Source organism: Sinocyclocheilus anshuiensis, unplaced genomic scaffold (genome assembly GCF_001515605.1).
Source record: "Sinocyclocheilus anshuiensis isolate Anshui unplaced genomic scaffold, SAMN03320099.WGS_v1.1 scaffold964, whole genome shotgun sequence".
Taxonomy (NCBI): domain Eukaryota; kingdom Metazoa; phylum Chordata; class Actinopteri; order Cypriniformes; family Cyprinidae; genus Sinocyclocheilus; species Sinocyclocheilus anshuiensis.
In genome coordinates, this window is record NW_015552666.1 from 976,283 (window position 1) to 993,027 (window position 16,745).

At 35.8% G+C, this 16,745-nt stretch overlaps 3 protein-coding genes and 1 pseudogene across 5 annotated transcripts; 2 read left to right on the top strand and 2 right to left on the bottom strand.

The window, feature by feature from the left end:
• Positions 1-4,118, top strand: LOC107667310 (rho guanine nucleotide exchange factor 19-like; annotated as a pseudogene).
• Positions 4,119-4,436: 318 nt separating this feature from the next.
• Positions 4,437-5,154, bottom strand: tomm6 (translocase of outer mitochondrial membrane 6 homolog (yeast)). The gene is made up of 3 exons (XM_016458985.1): positions 4,933-5,154; positions 4,678-4,804; positions 4,437-4,591 (listed from the first exon to the last, which is right to left on the bottom strand). Exons 1-2 carry the CDS (start codon positions 5,025-5,027, stop codon positions 4,708-4,710), a joined length of 192 nt encoding a protein of 63 aa, XP_016314471.1. The 5' UTR covers positions 5,028-5,154; the 3' UTR covers positions 4,437-4,591; positions 4,678-4,707.
• A 36-nt stretch (positions 5,155-5,190) lies between these two features.
• LOC107667355 (ubiquinol-cytochrome-c reductase complex assembly factor 2-like) lies at positions 5,191-7,499 on the top strand. 2 transcript variants are annotated; one of them, XM_016458983.1, is made up of 4 exons: positions 5,191-5,403; positions 6,271-6,345; positions 6,735-6,804; positions 7,185-7,498. In XM_016458983.1, the coding sequence occupies exons 1-4, from the start codon at positions 5,266-5,268 to the stop codon at positions 7,289-7,291; spliced, it is 390 nt and encodes a 129-aa protein (XP_016314469.1). In that variant the 5' UTR covers positions 5,191-5,265; the 3' UTR covers positions 7,292-7,498. The 2 variants fall into 2 exon arrangements, with proteins under 2 accessions (XP_016314469.1, XP_016314470.1); XM_016458984.1 differs by lacking the exon at positions 6,271-6,345 and having other exon boundaries at positions 7,185-7,499.
• A 1,837-nt stretch (positions 7,500-9,336) lies between these two features.
• Positions 9,337-12,043, bottom strand: tspo (translocator protein). Of its 2 annotated transcripts, none has more exons than XM_016458982.1 (4): positions 11,729-12,043; positions 10,851-11,024; positions 10,575-10,713; positions 9,337-9,891 (listed from the first exon to the last, which is right to left on the bottom strand). In XM_016458982.1, the coding sequence occupies exons 2-4, from the start codon at positions 11,021-11,023 to the stop codon at positions 9,715-9,717; spliced, it is 489 nt and encodes a 162-aa protein (XP_016314468.1). In that variant the 5' UTR covers position 11,024; positions 11,729-12,043; the 3' UTR covers positions 9,337-9,714. The 2 variants fall into 2 exon arrangements, with proteins under 2 accessions (XP_016314468.1, XP_016314467.1); XM_016458981.1 differs by having other exon boundaries at positions 10,851-11,037; positions 11,729-12,042.
• Between the last annotated feature and the right edge of the window lie 4,702 nt (positions 12,044-16,745).

Sequence of the window (16,745 nt, forward strand, 5' to 3'; positions counted from 1 at the left end):
GGTTGGGCGTAATTGGACAGATGAGGACGCTCTTCCGAATCAATTAGACTGGTGACTTGCTGTGTAAAAGCAGTATATTGACTGCGAAAATTCAATTTTTTTAATTCAAATTCAATTTTGAGCATTAAAACTCTTAAATGTTAATAAGCCGCGAGAAAGTTTACCGCATTCGTATGGCTCATGTCATGGAGGATGAGAGAATCTGGGCCGACAGAGACACTGATCGCGCCGGGCTGGATGAACACAGCCTTAAAACAAATATAGAGGACTGTGAAGCGTCTGGTGGACTTTACTGGTATGTAATAAAACAAAATGAACAATAAATGTTAAATTTGTTCGTTATTCCTATGTTCTAACGTGGCCTGGTATCATAACTATTCCTATCCTGTTGTTTTACTTCCTTTTAATCGCCTATCTCACAGTAAGGTTCAAGACTTGTAATGCATCTTTTTAAAAAGGTTTTAGATGGTGTGTTGAATTTCATTTTGATCTCTCTTTTTCTTAGCACATCTGAAGGGTTGGCTGAAGCTCTTAGATCTGTTGCAAGCTTACAGTTATGGAACTTTATGGGGTTTTCTCTGCCTGTGTCCTCCCTCTTCTCTCTGGAGAGCTCCAGTCTGAAATCTTCTGACATGCACTGTGAGAAGAGTGAGGTGAAAAGGTCATGTTTATACTTCACAAAAACACATTTCAGGCACCCAGTGTTAGCTAATCATTAATTTATGTTCATCAGCCTTTGCACAGAAATGAAGCTGTCTCTTTTCAACCATTTTCCTTGTTTCAGGGCAGATGCTACCGAAGTCAGTTCTCCACAAGAGGAAACGTACGTTGCCCAGTTTGAATCGGAGTACATCAACAGTTGGAAGTTTACAGATGAATCTCACCAAATGGTCAACCAGATTCTCTAGCCTGGTCACATTTCATCCATCGAAGACTGAAAAGAATTTGCTTAACCTTATAAGGCCTACTGTATTATATTTGATACACAAATTTCTAAGGCCTCTAAATTATCATAATCCAAACTTTGCTAAAAAAAAAAACTGATGAACACAATCCACTACAGGCCTTGTGTTGTCTGGTTGATAAAATGCTTTTTCTTTTTTTTTTTAGCAAGTAAAATGTCTTTTAGTATAATTCCAAAAACGCACCCCTTCAGGTCTTGGAACACACGTCTTTTTGCTGTGAAAGCTTTAAAGATTTTTTGTAAAGTAAACCAGAATAACTTTTTTGTTTGTCTTTTTTTTGTAATATTTTAAGATGAAGACTTACTGGACTGAAGCAGCTTAGGTTTACTTGATTTATCCATAATTCTTTTTTGTAGAAAAATCATGTTAAAATGTATGATCTGATATATCAGGCTTTTAAGGAACGTTTAAATTATCATTGTATTGCATTGGATTATATGTTCTGCCTCCTACAATTAAAACTATAGTACTTTAATCATAAAACTAAGCATTAAAATATCATCTTACTAAGACATATTATTGGGAGATATATGAAGGTAGTCTACTATACTGTTATAAAGATCTAATTTATTTACATTATTCTCAATTTCATCTTCCATCAGCCATAAAAGCCTGATATATCTCACTTTTATTTATATAGCGCTTTTTAACAATACAGATTGTGTCAAAGCAACTGAACAGCATTAATTAGGAAAATAGTGTGTCAATAATGCAAAATGACAAGTAAGGACTCTAGCCGCTGCATTTTGGACTACCTGTAGCTATATCTCATATGATATTGAAAAAAAAAAACATGCATGTTTTGCTTATACATGTGCTATTCCTTTTGTCTGCTCAATTTTGTTTTCCTAGCGGAAAACAAAATTCCAAAAATATATCAGGAGTTTTGGATTAATTCTATGAAGAAGGATTTACACCGAGCACAGCACACTGGACTTTCAGAATTGGTGACATCTATGCGTCTTCCTGGTCTGAAAACTCCCCCTGCTTTAAGCCCGTCCTCTGTGTTGAGCCCACCAGGACTACAGGCTACGCCATACACTCTATGGCAGAAGCTACCGCAAGTAAAGAGTCTGCTGAACTCCCTCAGTGTGCATGAGATCCAGCTTCAGGAGGTGTGTATTGCAGAACACTAACAAGTCTTGCATGCAAAATGTGACCTTGGTCTGATGCCTACTGTTATGCCACAATTCTTATCCCTCTGTTTTTGTGCTTTCGGTCAAGGCCATGTTTGAGCTGATTGTGTCAGAGGCCTCGTATCAGAAGAGTCTGATAGTAGCACAGAATGTGTTTCAGTGCTCAGCTGAACTCCAACAGATCCTCTCCCGTGTGCAGCAGCATGTTCTGTTCACCAACCTAAAGGATGTCTGCAGAGTCAGTGAACAGTAAGGATAGATATTTGAATATACTATACTATACTATTATTAATTTATAGATATAATTTATATAATATAAAATATTAATTTATAGTTGTATACATAAACTACCATTCACAAGTTTAGTTACATTTATTCAACGAGGATGTATTAAACTGATAAATTGATAAAGTGACAGTATAGACATTTATAACGTTACCAAAGATTTCTATTTCAAATAAATGCTGTAAGTTTTAAACTTTCTATTAATCAAAGGAGCCTGTAAAAACATGTATCATGGTTTTCACAAAATTATTAACATTGATAATAATAGTAAATGTTTCTTGAACACCAAATCATAATTTTAGAATGAGACACTGAAGACTGAAATAACAGCTGCTGAATATTTAGCTTTGTCATCACTAGAATAAATTACATTTTAAATGTATAAAAGCATTTAAACGGGAATCAGTTATTTAAAATGATAATATTTCAAAATATTACTGTTTTAACTAATGTTTTTACTAATGCAGTCTTGATGACTATATATAATAATTATTTTATTTTGGTTCATTCAGATTTCTGCAGGACAATGGAGTCTCATCTTGGGCAGTATGTGGTAATGTCACAGGTTGGTGATATTGTTTTGAATCACCAGCAAGGTTTCCAAAAAGTCTGTGCCATATATCACCAACATGATGTACCAGGAGGCTCTCATCGCTCAGCTGCTGTTTGTTCCGTTTTCATGTATCATCCATATTGAACATATACATTTAATATAATGGCATGCTAGCATTCTGATTACGATCTTACACGAAACTAGAGAAAGATCCACAATGCCAGAGACTTTTCTGATTCTTCCCTTCCAGAGGATCACACGAATGACACTCTTACTTGAGGTTGGCTTTCATTTATACAAGCCAGAGAGATGTGCAGACTCTTCAGAGAACATCCTGTTACCATCGTTTAGTGAACGTGAACATTTTGTTATTTTGTTTAGAACATCCTCAAGCGAGCTAAAGGTGTTTGTTCTAATGTCCCTAATCTGAAGGAAGCCATTGAAACTGTACGTAAGGTAGGCTATATCATGCTTTTGCTTTCAAAATAATAAATGCCTCCCATATAATGAATAAATATCATAATTAGACACTAATTTATTACTTGCTCAATATTACATGTAAATCATGTTACCTTACAAATTAATGCATCTAAATGTATAGATATAGTGGAAGAGTGTGACAGAAGTGTCCAACAAATGAAGAGGACAGAGCTGCTGTTTGTTTGGACAAGTTAGTGGACTTTGGAAATAAGGTATAAAATATATTATTAATGTAATTCCTATTTTTTTCTGCTGTCATATTTTAAACCACTATCTTTCTGTTCTCAATTAGTCCATTCCATTAATCACCAGAGCGCGTCATTTGATTCAAGAGGGAACTTTCAAGCATCTAATTGTTGGTGGCAGTCACAAAGTCTATAGTGTCTCGCAAAGATGTGTACATACACCTTTTCAGTTATCTTTTGCTCCTCTGTTAAAAGGTAAGGTCTGCTAGAAGATGTCTATTATACTGACCCTCTAATTTTTAAGATTGACAATTACCTAGGTTTGGTATTTTATTTTATTTTTCCTCCATACTCCACACTGGTTTGTTGTGCAGGACCATGCACTATTTCCTGATAATGTGTGTGTAGAGGAAATCAAAACAATTTTGGGATTACCTCCTGAATCCTTCCTGCTCCATCTAAGAACCACAATAGATTTTCCACCGCCCTGATACTGGCTGCACCAACGAGGTAACTTTCTTGTCTTGGCAATACAATATATTGCATAGTGGAAGTATTCATCCGGAGTGAGCATTTTGATTTGAAAATGTAAAAATTCTTATTTAAGGTAAATTCTAAAATGGGAATAATTGTGTCCTTGGATTAGAAAAAGAGACCTGGATCAAAGTTTTCTCTTCAAAATAGGAGACTGCAAATGTGGAAATGCAACAAAGTATGCTCTTAAAGAAATGGGCACCATGAAGTGCTCTAAAATACTAATTATACTGGACCTTTTAATTTTTTTGAATATTGTTTCATTATTAATATGTATATTAAATAAAAGGCTGTACGCAACCGTTTAAACGTGAGCTTTATTTCAACAAAACAATTAATGTACAGAAAGAAATTTACATTTGAAACCATCCAGTTGCTGGGATTTATTCCCTTCAGAGTTGAATGGGCTTGGTCAAGACCATCGTAGAAAATGTCTCTGTTCTTCCATTTCACCTATGATGAAAAGACAAAATAAAGAAGTATCAGATCGGTTTTAGATGGTTAGGGGTGAACAATGCTTTCAAGATTTGTTATTTCACCTGTTAAAGTTCTTTTTTGTTGATTGGGAACTACGTAACTGGCTGAGGAGACATCAAGTCAAAGTCTGAAAGGTTTCTTGCCACCCAAACACCCGCTGCGAATAAACCCAGGTTCACAAGGAGATTCCTATAACAATAAAACAAAGGAGATGGTCACATGGTGGCAAATATTTAAAACTATACATCTGAACGTCATTTCGAGTATACGAGTTGCACGCAAAGGTACAGTTCGTGTCGTTTAAAACGGTAACAAACCTTCTAAAATCATTTCTGTCCGCCGCGAAATGGCAAGCAGAGCTTATCCATCCCATGATACTAGCCGATCGTCCTTCTGTTTTCTTTCCGCTCATTTTATTTGTAAATATATTAGTATTAGCGAGCAAGCCAGAGGCTCTTTGATATTACCTTGAGATTGCTACGGCAAAGCACGAGGTTAACAATATCGCGCTACGGATCCTCGACTGGACCAAACCGTATTGAGAGACATGCGGTTTCATTTATCAGGAATCAATTTTGAAACGCCGTACCATTTGGCCCTCCACGGCTTACAGATTGTCAGCACAGTGCAGTTGTGAAACACACTTAAACATGGCTGCCACCAGATACCGTCGATTTCTAAAGCTGTGCGAGGAATGGCCAAAGGACGAATCAAAGAAAGGGCGAGATTTAGGAGCATTTTTACGCCAAAGAGTCGCTAGTGCTTTCCGAGAAGGCGAAAATACACAGGTATTGTAGGGGAATTACTGCACGATTTACCTATGTATGTATGTATGTATGTATGTATGTATGGGGTGCGATTTTTATTAAATGTTTTTAATACGACGGAAACTGTATTTAACGTGATCACAGTTTATTAAAAACATTGTAGGCCAACGTTAGGCCTATTAATTGTAATGATTTCATTTCCACGGTTATTCAAACAACGAATAAATTATATAGAGAAAGCGAGCAAAGAACACAACGGAGCTTTTTGAAGCTCCGAATCAGTTAAACCATTGTGTCGCAAAATGAATCACTGTTTCGAAGCGCTTCAATCGGATCGCGTATCACGAGTCATTTGATTCAGATCGGGACTTCAAAGCGTGTATCGCGAGTCATTTGATTCAGATCGTGACTTCAAAACGTGTATCACGAGTCATTTGATTCAGATCGGAACTTCAAAGCGTCTATCACGAGTCATTTGATTCAGATCGGGACTTCAAAGCGTGTATCACGAGTCATTTGATTCAGATCGGGTCTTCAAAGCGTGTATCGCGAATCATTTGATTCAGATCGGGACGTCAGAGCGGGTTCGCGGGATGTTTTTATCCCCACCGGGGATAAAAGTAATTCAGCAGAGGCAGGGATATATATATATATATATGTATGTATGTATATATGTATACAGTATGTACATACGTGTGTGTATGTATGAAGAATTCTTGTGTGTGCAAGTACACTTGGCAATAAAGCTCTTTCTGATACTGAAGGTATATTTCCTCATCAGTGTGTGGTATGTTATGTTTTCTTGTAAATAAATATCCTTGCCCAAAATAGTTTAAGTAACTATACAAATATCTTGGCTTGCCTATGTTGTCTTATGTTTAAATTTAGATTTCAGATCCAGAGAAATGTGATCAGATGTATGAAAGTCTGGCTCGCATCAACAGTAACATGTACAAAGAAAAGGTGAGTCTTATTTTCTAAATGTTTCTAGATCTAAACATTTATGGAGAACAGAAACATCCACATGACAGTGCTGCTGAACTTAGACATTAGAAACGGCATATCTGCATTTTTTGGATTTAATGTATCTTTAGATTTATTTTAACCTGCATTCTTTAGAAATATTGTATTTTAGTATCTTTTTTGTCTTTGAAAGAGATGCATATCTTGCATATTCTGTGGGGACTTTGGAGTAGATCAAGACAGTTACAGTGTGTGCTCATACTGGATTTATTGTCAAAACACCTTTCGTCACATTTATGTTTTTAATAAAATATTTAATTTTGTTGGTTTAATTAGCCCAAGCCTCTAAACGTGACCGCATCGTAATGCTTGTGTTTGTTTGTTTTCAGTTTCCGAGGGCAAAAGATACAAGTTTTACAGGTGTAACGGTGGAAGAGTGCCGAATACTATTGGCAACAGGTGAGGATTTCTTAGGCTCAGCTGTCTGAAATTTTCCATTTAACTACATTAATGGGTTGGTAATTCTTATGCTGCATTTTTTTGTTTTTTGATTAAAATAAAAAGTAAAAACGGTAATATTGTGATATTAATATTACAATTTAAAATAACTGTTTTCTAATTTATTATTATGATGGCAAAGCTGAATTTTCAGCAGCCATTACTCCAGTCTTGAGTTTCACTTCATCACATGAAATTGTTCTAAATATGCTCGAGTAACATTTCTTCTTATCAAAACAGTTTGTGGAAACAGTGATAGAATTTTTTTTTCAGGATTCTTTGATTAATAGAAAGCAAAAAGAAACATCATTTTTACTTTTTCTCATTTCTTTGTTTTGCAGGAAACATGCAGCACACAGATGAGGAGAAAAAGGGATTGTGGAAGACACTAATGGAGCGCTTCTCCTCCAAACTTGAAGATGGAACTCCTGAAAAAGCTGAAAAATAATCATCATATTGCACTGATCTTATTTATTCCCCTTTGCTCTTTTTCAAATAAAAGGATTAAGGTGTGTATGTAAATCTTCACTTCTAACAGCTGTAGCTCTCTTCATGTTGGTCTTTCATGTTGATCATGTCGAACAGAGACTTCCAAGAAGTAAAACTGATTGTTTTATTTCAGGGTGTCCGCGGGGTCTTAAAAAGTATTAAAAGTTGATAAATCAATTTAGAGAAAATTAAGGCCCTTAAGTATTAAAAAGTCTTAAATGCCATTTTCCAAGGTATTACATTTTGAATCATCTTTTCATTATGTCTATTTGTCCGAATAGTGGGGTTCTGTGTAGTTTATTTATGGCAGGGGTGCCCACACTCGGTCCTGGAGGGCCGGTGTCCTGCAGAGTTTAGCTCCAACCCTAATCAAACACACCTGAAGCAGCTAATCAAGGTCTTACTAGGCATACTAGAAACTTCCAAGCAGGTGTGTTGAGGCAAGCTGGAGCTAAACTCTGCAGGACACCGGCCCTCCAGGACCGAGTTTGGGCACCCCTGATTTATGGAATCCCGCAAGATTTGACGTCATCTGTTATGGCGCTCACTGACTGATTGTGCTGCTGCGTGATAGCACGGGGCTTGTTGATCCCGCTCTCTCTGAATTTCTGACATTTTGCATTCTACCTGTAATAAAACTGTGCTAAATGTTTTGGGCCACACTAGTAGGAAGGATTTGAGCTGTGTTTATGATAAATGTGCATAACAGTGACTGTAAAATATGTATTTTAGGGATGGTAATTGCGCTACTTTGGGCTGTTTTTTTTATTACTGGCATGGGCTTGGGATGCACAATTAAAATGATGTAATAGTTGTGATCATTATTTTACCTTCCATGATCAGGCAGACACGATCAGGTGCAGTACTGACACTCTGTCAAGTCTGCATCAAATCAAGCACTCCGTAATCACAGGTAAACTGTTTGATCAGTCGGATGTTTGTCATGAGAAGTGTTCCACAAAAGAGCTATGGTTTGCAGACAGTTATAAGAGTTGATGTTACAAATACGTCTTTTGACTTCTGAATTATGTTGTATTGATAAGGAGTTATCACAAAGTAAGTCTGTTTAGTTGTGCTATCTTACAATCAATATATAATAAATGCAGGTTAAAGTGTCGCCGATGTAACCAGTTAAAACTTGGGACTGGCGATGAGGTCTTAAAATGTATGGAAAGAGTCTTAAAAAGGGTCTTGAAAGGTAATAAATTTAACTCCATGATTCCTGTATATACCCTGTATTTGGAAGACTGAGTTAAAAGTGGGAGAAATGTGATTAATCTGGAATAACAATATTCAGTTATAGAATATTACTCTTCAGTTTTATTGCATATTCTTTCTCTTGAATCCATAATGAAAATAAATACTTTTTGTATTTCCCATGTACTGTAGCAGTCCAGTATCTCTCGTTTTGATTTCACTGGATAAAAGCCATGCTGAATTATGTACACTCTTTATGGTTTTTGCTCATATGTATACTGTTTTTACGGCCTTCATTTTATTAGACTATATATATTTTTTTCTAGATGGGTGTGTTTTGAAGAATTGGTTATTTCAAAATGGTTATTTAAAAAAAAAAGCTTTCATTGAGGGTTATACACAGGTGTTTATTCCTAATATATTGATGTGAACATTTTATTGGCTGAATGCATGCACCATATAAGAAAGTGTGGTGATTAATATTTGTTTTTATTTGATTTATGATAATGTTTGTGAATTTTTTTTTATAATTTAGGTTTATGATGGAATAACAGCTGAAGTGCAGTTTAGTAATAGAAAGTTGCACAGAAAAGTGAAATAACAAAGCTGATGCACACTGGGGAATTTTCTGGCAGATATTGATAATATGGTATGTGCCATGACAACATATGTTCACAGAAGATAGCTAGATGATAAAAACTTCGCCAAACCACCACCCTTGCACAGCCACAAAGGTTTATGACGAGAGCTTGGTGTTTGAAAAAAAGTGTAATGTTTTAACTAAATTTCCTTCCAAGAAACCAAGAGTCATGAAAACATTTTTATTCATAAAAAATTGGCAAGAACCAAGCAAAACATTTTCCTTTTATCAGAGATATTTTGAGTTTGAAGAGCCTATAAAGTGATCTGTGTAAAATGCTGAACTCAAGTGAATTGATGGAATGAGTTTATATAAGTCATGGAAGCAATAGAACATTCTTTTTATTGCCTTTCCTTCTCTTATAATTAAGATACATTGTGAATTTTCTGATATTACAAAATTTTAAGTGAAGATAAAAAAATAAACTAAATTCTTCATTATTAAAAGGTAACTTCAAAATGGCCAACAAGCAAAATAAAAAAGCATGATTGCATTTTTGTTCTAGTCAGTGTTAGTTAGAATAGTGTTAATTTTTATTGGCCTCTTTAGTAATCTTTTTTGGGGTCTGGATTATCCCTCCAAATGCAGTAGTTGAGGCTGGTAGCGAGGCAGAGCCAGGCCAAGTATGGTACCATGAGAAGAGTTGCAGTGCGGCTGATGGGATACCAAGACACCATTGTGGCTGCCACTGTGCCAGTCAGCATCACAATCTCTATCATTGCCTAGATATGAAAGAAGAAAGTGTGACGTGACATGTGGCCAAGTATGGTGACCCATACTCGGAATTAGTGCTCTGCATTTACCCATCCAAAGTGCACACACACAGCAGTGAACACACACACACCGTGAACACAACACCCAGAACAGTGGGCAGCCATTTATGCTGCGGCACCCGGGGAGCAGTTGGGGGTTCGGTGCCTTGCTCAAGGGCACCTCAGTCGTGGTATTGAAGGTGGGAGAAAGCGATGTACATTCACTCCCCTCACCTACAATCCCTGCCGGTACGAGACTCGAACCCACAACCTTTGGGTTATGAGTCCGACTCTCTAACCATTAGGCCACAACTTCCCACAGAACATCACTATAGTTAATCATACAAGACATTATATAAACACTGACTTCCGTTGCATTGACAAAAAATACAATAGAAGTCAATGGGAACCATTTGTTTACTAACATTTTTCAAAATACCTTCTTTTGTGTTCAGCAGAAGAAAGAAATGCATATAGGCTTGGAATGACATTAGAATGAATAAATTAGTTTTTAAGTCTTCACAAAAATCTCTGATACTATCTCACAATGACTATATGCAGAAAAACTGGTTCCTGGTTTACCTTTTAAGCAGTTTCTCTGTATTTTAACTGAAATAACAGTAGGATTTTTGAAACTCAGAATAATATCTAACCAGCTTAATGTTGTGAGCGCCAAAGAAGATGGGGGTCCAGGCCCAATTAAGTGCTAACTGCATCCCATAGAGCCCCAGTGGTAACAATGCATCCTGAGTGAAGCCTCCAAGCTCTTTCCACACAAGGTATGAACCGTAGCTTTAAAAAAAAAGAGAAAATAATTTACACCATCCGGAATTACCTTTAGTTACTCATTAACTTTTAACTACAACTTCCTTCAAAGTTACTAAATGCATAACTGCCAGATATAATAAGTGCCCAATGTTTGAACAAACCCCATGCCAGTGTAGAGAGTGGTCCACGCCACTGGAAAGGCAGCATTAGGTGGCCTCCATGAGGGTTTATTGAGCCTGGTGTACCAGGTCTTCACCTCCTTCCGTGTAATTAAACCTCCAAATATTCCACCAACGTGTGGCAGAGCAGTCAAACTCAGCATAGGAATCCACATCCTTTCAATGCAAACTGGCAAAATAAGGTTTCTTAGCATTTGAGTACATCTGAGTACATTATGTAACACATTTGTTTTTGTGTAATTGCTCTGCACCCTCCTTGTCTGTATAACTTATTCCAAGTCTGAAAGTTTATCTCCACAGAATGTGAGACCTTTAGGGCTCAATTGCAGTAAAATAATTAGGACAACACAATTAGGCCTTCTCTCGCAATTAAAGCAATCGTACAAAAAGCTCACATATGAATATACAAATATCAGCACAAAAACAAGTAAATAAGTAAAACATGCAAATATGACAATATTATGCTATCTAGCTGTTGGGTAGACTACTGAACAGAACAAAACTAACATACTAAAAAATAAACTGTTTTCTAAATACTTTTGGTTCATTGCCAGTTCAGTTTTCCTACTCTATCTGGGATCGACTTCAGGCACTGTACGACTCGTAAAATTGTTTTGAAAGACGAAGATGACGATGTGAAGAACGTCGTATAGAACCAATATAGACTTTTTTTCGTGCAAAAAATGTTAAACAGCATGATGGGTTTGCATAATCTTATTCACGCGAATGGCAGAATATTATTTAACGCGCGATACTGATTGTGGAATTTAGTTCACACATTCATACGACGGACTAATAAGTGACATAGCCAAGCAAATTGCCTGTTGTAGGCTACTAAATAACAACGCTGCTGACTTTACCTGAATTGACAGGTCGAAGCGCTGTTCTATGCTATTTGAAGAAGAGAGACGTCTCGATGGCCTTCTATGACCGGAGTGATCTTGAAATCATGATACAAGTTTGTGTAACAGACAGTGGGCGTGCAAGAAGGATAGGCTGCTCTCGCGTACAATACTACTGAAGCGCTGGCCACTAGAGAGAGGGATGTAAACATCTGCCGCTTCCTCATGTTGTAAAACGATCACTTAGCATAGTAATGCGCTTGAATGGTGTGTTCAAGCAGATCAACGCGGCGCTGCGCTGGGCTGGAACAGATGCCAGCTTTGAAAATTAGCTGTGACAGATGTGTCAAATATCAATAGGGCAAAAAGTGCTGGTATAATCGAACCGTTTACTGCCTCAAAAACGACAACAGACCCCCGTCACTGACAATAAATATATAAATATCTGTTGTAATGTGTGCGTGTATATGTATAGATTTAATAAATAATGTGCGGGCTTGAATATTATATGCAAATGAACACAAAGATCTCATGGAAAACTTGTATTCCCTTGTTCTGGCTGGGTAAGAGCACCAAGGAAATGTAGCCTACAGACCATGAACATGAGTCCCTCTGTAGGCTATTTTCATGTGTTCGATAGACTGTTTCTATGAGAGGTGCAGTATATTTTTAAAATCTTCCAAAGCCATTTTTTTTTTACTTGTAGACATGTGATGTACATGTGCACACTAGCTATTAGAAATTTGCAGTGCCTTATTGTAACTCATTCAAAACACTATTTTATGAAGATATGCACAATAAGCTACTGTGTCTCATAATTCTGTGGTAAATCAAAATGGACATTTCCTTAGTTCATTATTTAAGTGTGGTTATGTGAACTCCTCTGTCGGAGAAACTGGTTTATTAATCTAATTTTTACTCTTAAAATGGAATTGCAGTACAGTGTTATATAAAAGTAAGAAATAAATTAAATGTAAATTTTGTCAACTGAATTTTTATTGTGAATTAATTTATTATTAATTTTGGATGTGGTGAAATATAAAAAAATAAAATAAAAGAAAGAAAAGCTAAATAAATAAAAACCTAATGGCTTTATAGTTTATGTTATGTGATAATTTTGTGAAAGCAATTTAAATTTCAGTTAATTAAAATTCAATTAGATGAATGTTTGCAATCAACCAATCTCAGAAAACACAAGATTGTGCCTTGGTTTAACCTCATGATTGATGATGAAATTTGATATTATTTTTTAAAAATTAAACGAAACTGTGTATGTTATGTGGATGCATTATCCTACTACTGACATAAAGATGTTTTTAGCACAATTATTATTTATTATTCTACCTCCTCAAAATGGTTTATGCAAAACATTAAAAATAAAAATATTTAAGAATGTTAAAATATTTAAAAATGTTGAACATGCTGTAATTAAAAAGCTTTTAATGGTAGTAAAAATGTATTCTGTAAATTGTCTATATATCTGCATTTAGTACTTTTGTATTTTTCTGTATTTTTGTTTGTATTTGAACTTTCCTAAGTGAATTTATGCAGCTGTTAAACTTGCAACTATGATATCATAAAAGGAATGTTTTAACATAGCAGATGAGAATATTGAGGGCTAATTGGGCTGGTAACTATCTCAATTGAGCATGTGTGTCTTTTCTGATTTGAGAGAGCAAATTTTTTCCACAAACATATACTTTTCAATGAATTCCCGCGACTGGTCCCAGCCCAAGCCAGGGCACGAGCAGCCTTCTTGCTCTCCAGCACCTCAAATATGCCAGAATAATGGTAAGAGAGCATGATTTCCTGCTTGAACTGACTGATTTAAACCAAATTAATCATCAGTAAGTGAACCTTAGTTCATAACTTAGTTACCTAACTGTCTGTATTAGTAAGTTATTAAATAAATAATAAATAATTTAGTAATTATTACTTATTTTTCAATCATTCTTCCAAAATGCTGTGTTAAATGTATTTGCATTAATAATTTAAATCAGATTTAAAGATTTTTTTGCAAGTTTAAATTAAATGGCATTGTATAATTTTAAAGGACCCGTCATGACAGAAAATTACTTCATGCCACCTCCACCTCCACCCTCACAGGATTACAGAGTAAAGGGGCCATCTACCAGCCACAATTTGGCCCTTCCAAGATCTGATGCGATTGAGACCCCATTTGGTGTTATCACACCTGAAAGTAATTTCTCAACATGAATATCACACCAATGTAGTTTATCAGCAGGTGAAAAGATATTGGGATGCTTATTATGTTTTTTATACTTAGATTTGATCTGGGATCCACCAAATCTACAGGAGCTTAGTCCACTGAAATTATTAGGTGTTTACAACCTTCCACCAGTCTTTTGGCCTGCCAGCTTAAAGGATAAGGTGAAGAATCTTGGCATTAATGTGGATGAGACAAAAAGAGCTGATGACAGCAGCAACATGAAGAATCCATCTTCCTCTGTGCCTCATAATATGTTTGAGGAGCTTCTTGAGAATTTGGATTTCTCAGCACCTTCTCCTCATGCAAATGAGGACATCTTTGAAATACTAGGCCTCTCTGTTGATGCATACAATGAACAGACTGAGACTGATGCCGTCATAGAGCAGGAAGAGGACAAGGACAAGTTCCCGCTCAGTCCTTATGTCATCACTTACCACAACATGGAAGCTGCAGCCTTTGATTGTGAGGAACTTCTGTCTTATGTCACAGGCTCAAGAAAGAGAAAGAGGACTATTTTCTCTGACAACTCCTCTTCTGCTGCTGCCGAAAGTTCTGCCATGGTTGATGATTTTGAGCCTCCACATGCTAAGCCTCGACTGGACTCTAGTGAGTATGATGAAGACATTCTCACTACTCTTTGTACTGCTATCTTCTCTGACGAAAAAACTACTTCTTACGATTAAAGCAATGTAGTTGTCACGATCTCTAGCTGGAGTGCCCGTGAGCTTCACTAGAGGGCACTCCATCCCAGACTTCTACCACTCCATCAAAGACTTAATTTCCCATAATCCTTTGCCCGGACTCATCAGCACTCACTGTTTGCACCTGTGTCTCATTTACCCTGTCTGCTCACCCTATATAGTCTGGTTTAGTTTGTCATTCTTGGCGAAGTCTTGTAAGTGCATCTCTGAGCGTTTCTCCTGTTTATATGTATCTTGGTTTTTGGACTCTTAGCCTGTGTTCTGGATTACCCTTTTGCCTGTGTTCTCTACCTTGTTGTTTAGTCGGACTGATTGCCTGTGTGACCCTTGCTTGCTGTCTGATTTCGATTCTGGACTTTCCAAATAAACACTGCATTTGGATCCTCACTCAGTCTCAGAGCAGTTCCGTAACAGCTGTTTATGAATTAAAAGTCTGCAAAGTTTCCTTTTTGTGTGTGGTCATCTGGGCATTTTGACACTCAAAAATGTCATATATGCCTTGAGCTAGCTGAATTCAAAGTGCTGGAAATCACACTTTCTGGGTGGAAAAAATGTAGTGGTTAACTATCTGAGCTTGGTACTTAGAGGCTGCAGGTTAAATCCCTGAAAGGAGTAATCCATAAATTAACATCAATGTTGAACAAGAAAGTAAATGTGAATTGCCATTTTACTTACATAATGTGAGATTTTATATATCATGTGTCATCATATGATATATCATGTTATATATCAGGAAAGGATTGGATTGTGAAATCATGTGATCCTAACATGGTCACCACAATGACGGAATGTGCTCCATGTAAAACAAACAGCCTATTCTATCCCAATGATATGCCTCTAACTTCTTAAATTTGATCAAACTTGCAGCAAAGTTGTTGTTGCCTTTTACAGGCTGACAGACATGTAATTGATACCTGATGCTGATGTATCCATTTTCTCTAGTTGTATTCCGTGTCTGAAAAAGACTAAGATTTACAGTTGAGATTCATTTCCTAATTATATATTAGCCTCAGTAAAAAACGAGGTTAAAAAGGATATGCCATAAGATTGACGGACATTCCTAGCTTACTGTATTATAAATAAGAAAACATTTAAGCAGTCATAAAATATATTTTTTTAAATATGAGATATTTGACCTTTTTATGAAAAGACTTCTTTTGTCAAACAGAGAAACATTTTATTTATATATTTTATTTTATATTTATATATTTCTCTTTTTTAGAAAACATTTTTGAAAATAATGATTAAGTTACCTGATATTTTTCAGAATTTAACATATCAGATATTTGACCTTTTTAAGAAAAGCATCTTTTGGAACGTCAGACATAGAAACCCCCTCAAAATCCTTAATATTTGTGACCCTGGAGCACAAAACCAGTCTTAAGTCGCTGGGGTATATTTGTAGCAATAGCCAAAAATACATTGTATGGGTCAAAATTATCGATTTTTCTTTTATGCCAAAAATCATTAGAATATTAAGTAAAGATCATGTTCCATGAAGATATTTTGTATATTTCCTACCATAAATATATCAAAACTTCATTTTTGATTAGTAATATGCATTGCTAAGGACTTCATTTGGACAGCTTTAAAGGTGATTTTCTCAATATTTAGATTTTTTTGCACCCTCAGATTCCAGATTTTCAAATAGTTGTATCTCGGCCAAATATTGTCCGATCCTAATAAACCATACATCAATGGAAAGCTTATTTATTCAGCATGTATAAATATCTCAATTTCGAAAAACTGACACTTTTTCTTTTCTGGATAACTTTTGTGGTCCAGGGTCACATTTGTAAAAATAAACAGAATATATATATATATTATAAAACATTTTGAAGATAATGATGAAGTTAATGTGTATCCATGGTGCAAGGAAAGTATATAGCACTTCTTACTTAATGGTAAAAACTTTTTTTTTTGGTAGAAAAAGGTATCCCTGTTTTTCAAAAACGTATGAAACTAAAATTAATTTAAAAATGTAGTTTCTAAAAACGGACATGTGTTTTAAGCTAAATGTTAAAATTAATTATCTTTTTATAAGACGTAGGGAATGCTTATTTTTACATAAACTCATACAAATGGCTCTGAGATTAGCCTAAAC

Bases quoted from the DNA above. Each gene is read 5' to 3' on its own strand.
- tomm6 (XM_016458985.1), bottom strand. From the start codon at position 5,027: ATGAGCGGAAAGAAAACAGAAGGACGATCGGCTAGTATCATGGGATGG. The intron at 4,805-4,932 runs GTTTGTTACCGT...TTATTGTTATAG, and splicing joins GACAGAAATGATTTTAGAAG to GAATCTCCTTGTGAACCTGG.
- tspo (XM_016458982.1), bottom strand. From the start codon at position 11,023: ATGTGGATTCCTATGCTGAGTTTGACTGCTCTGCCACACGTTGGTGGA. The intron at 10,714-10,850 runs GTTTGTTCAAAC...TTTTTTTTAAAG, and splicing joins ACTCTCTACACTGGCATGGG to CTACGGTTCATACCTTGTGT. The intron at 9,892-10,574 runs GTTAGATATTAT...TTTCATATCTAG, and splicing joins GCGCTCACAACATTAAGCTG to GCAATGATAGAGATTGTGAT.
- LOC107667355 (XM_016458983.1), top strand. From the start codon at position 5,266: ATGGCTGCCACCAGATACCGTCGATTTCTAAAGCTGTGCGAGGAATGG. The intron at 5,404-6,270 runs GTATTGTAGGGG...GTTTAAATTTAG, and splicing joins GAGAAGGCGAAAATACACAG to ATTTCAGATCCAGAGAAATG. The intron at 6,346-6,734 runs GTGAGTCTTATT...GTTTGTTTTCAG, and splicing joins GTAACATGTACAAAGAAAAG to TTTCCGAGGGCAAAAGATAC.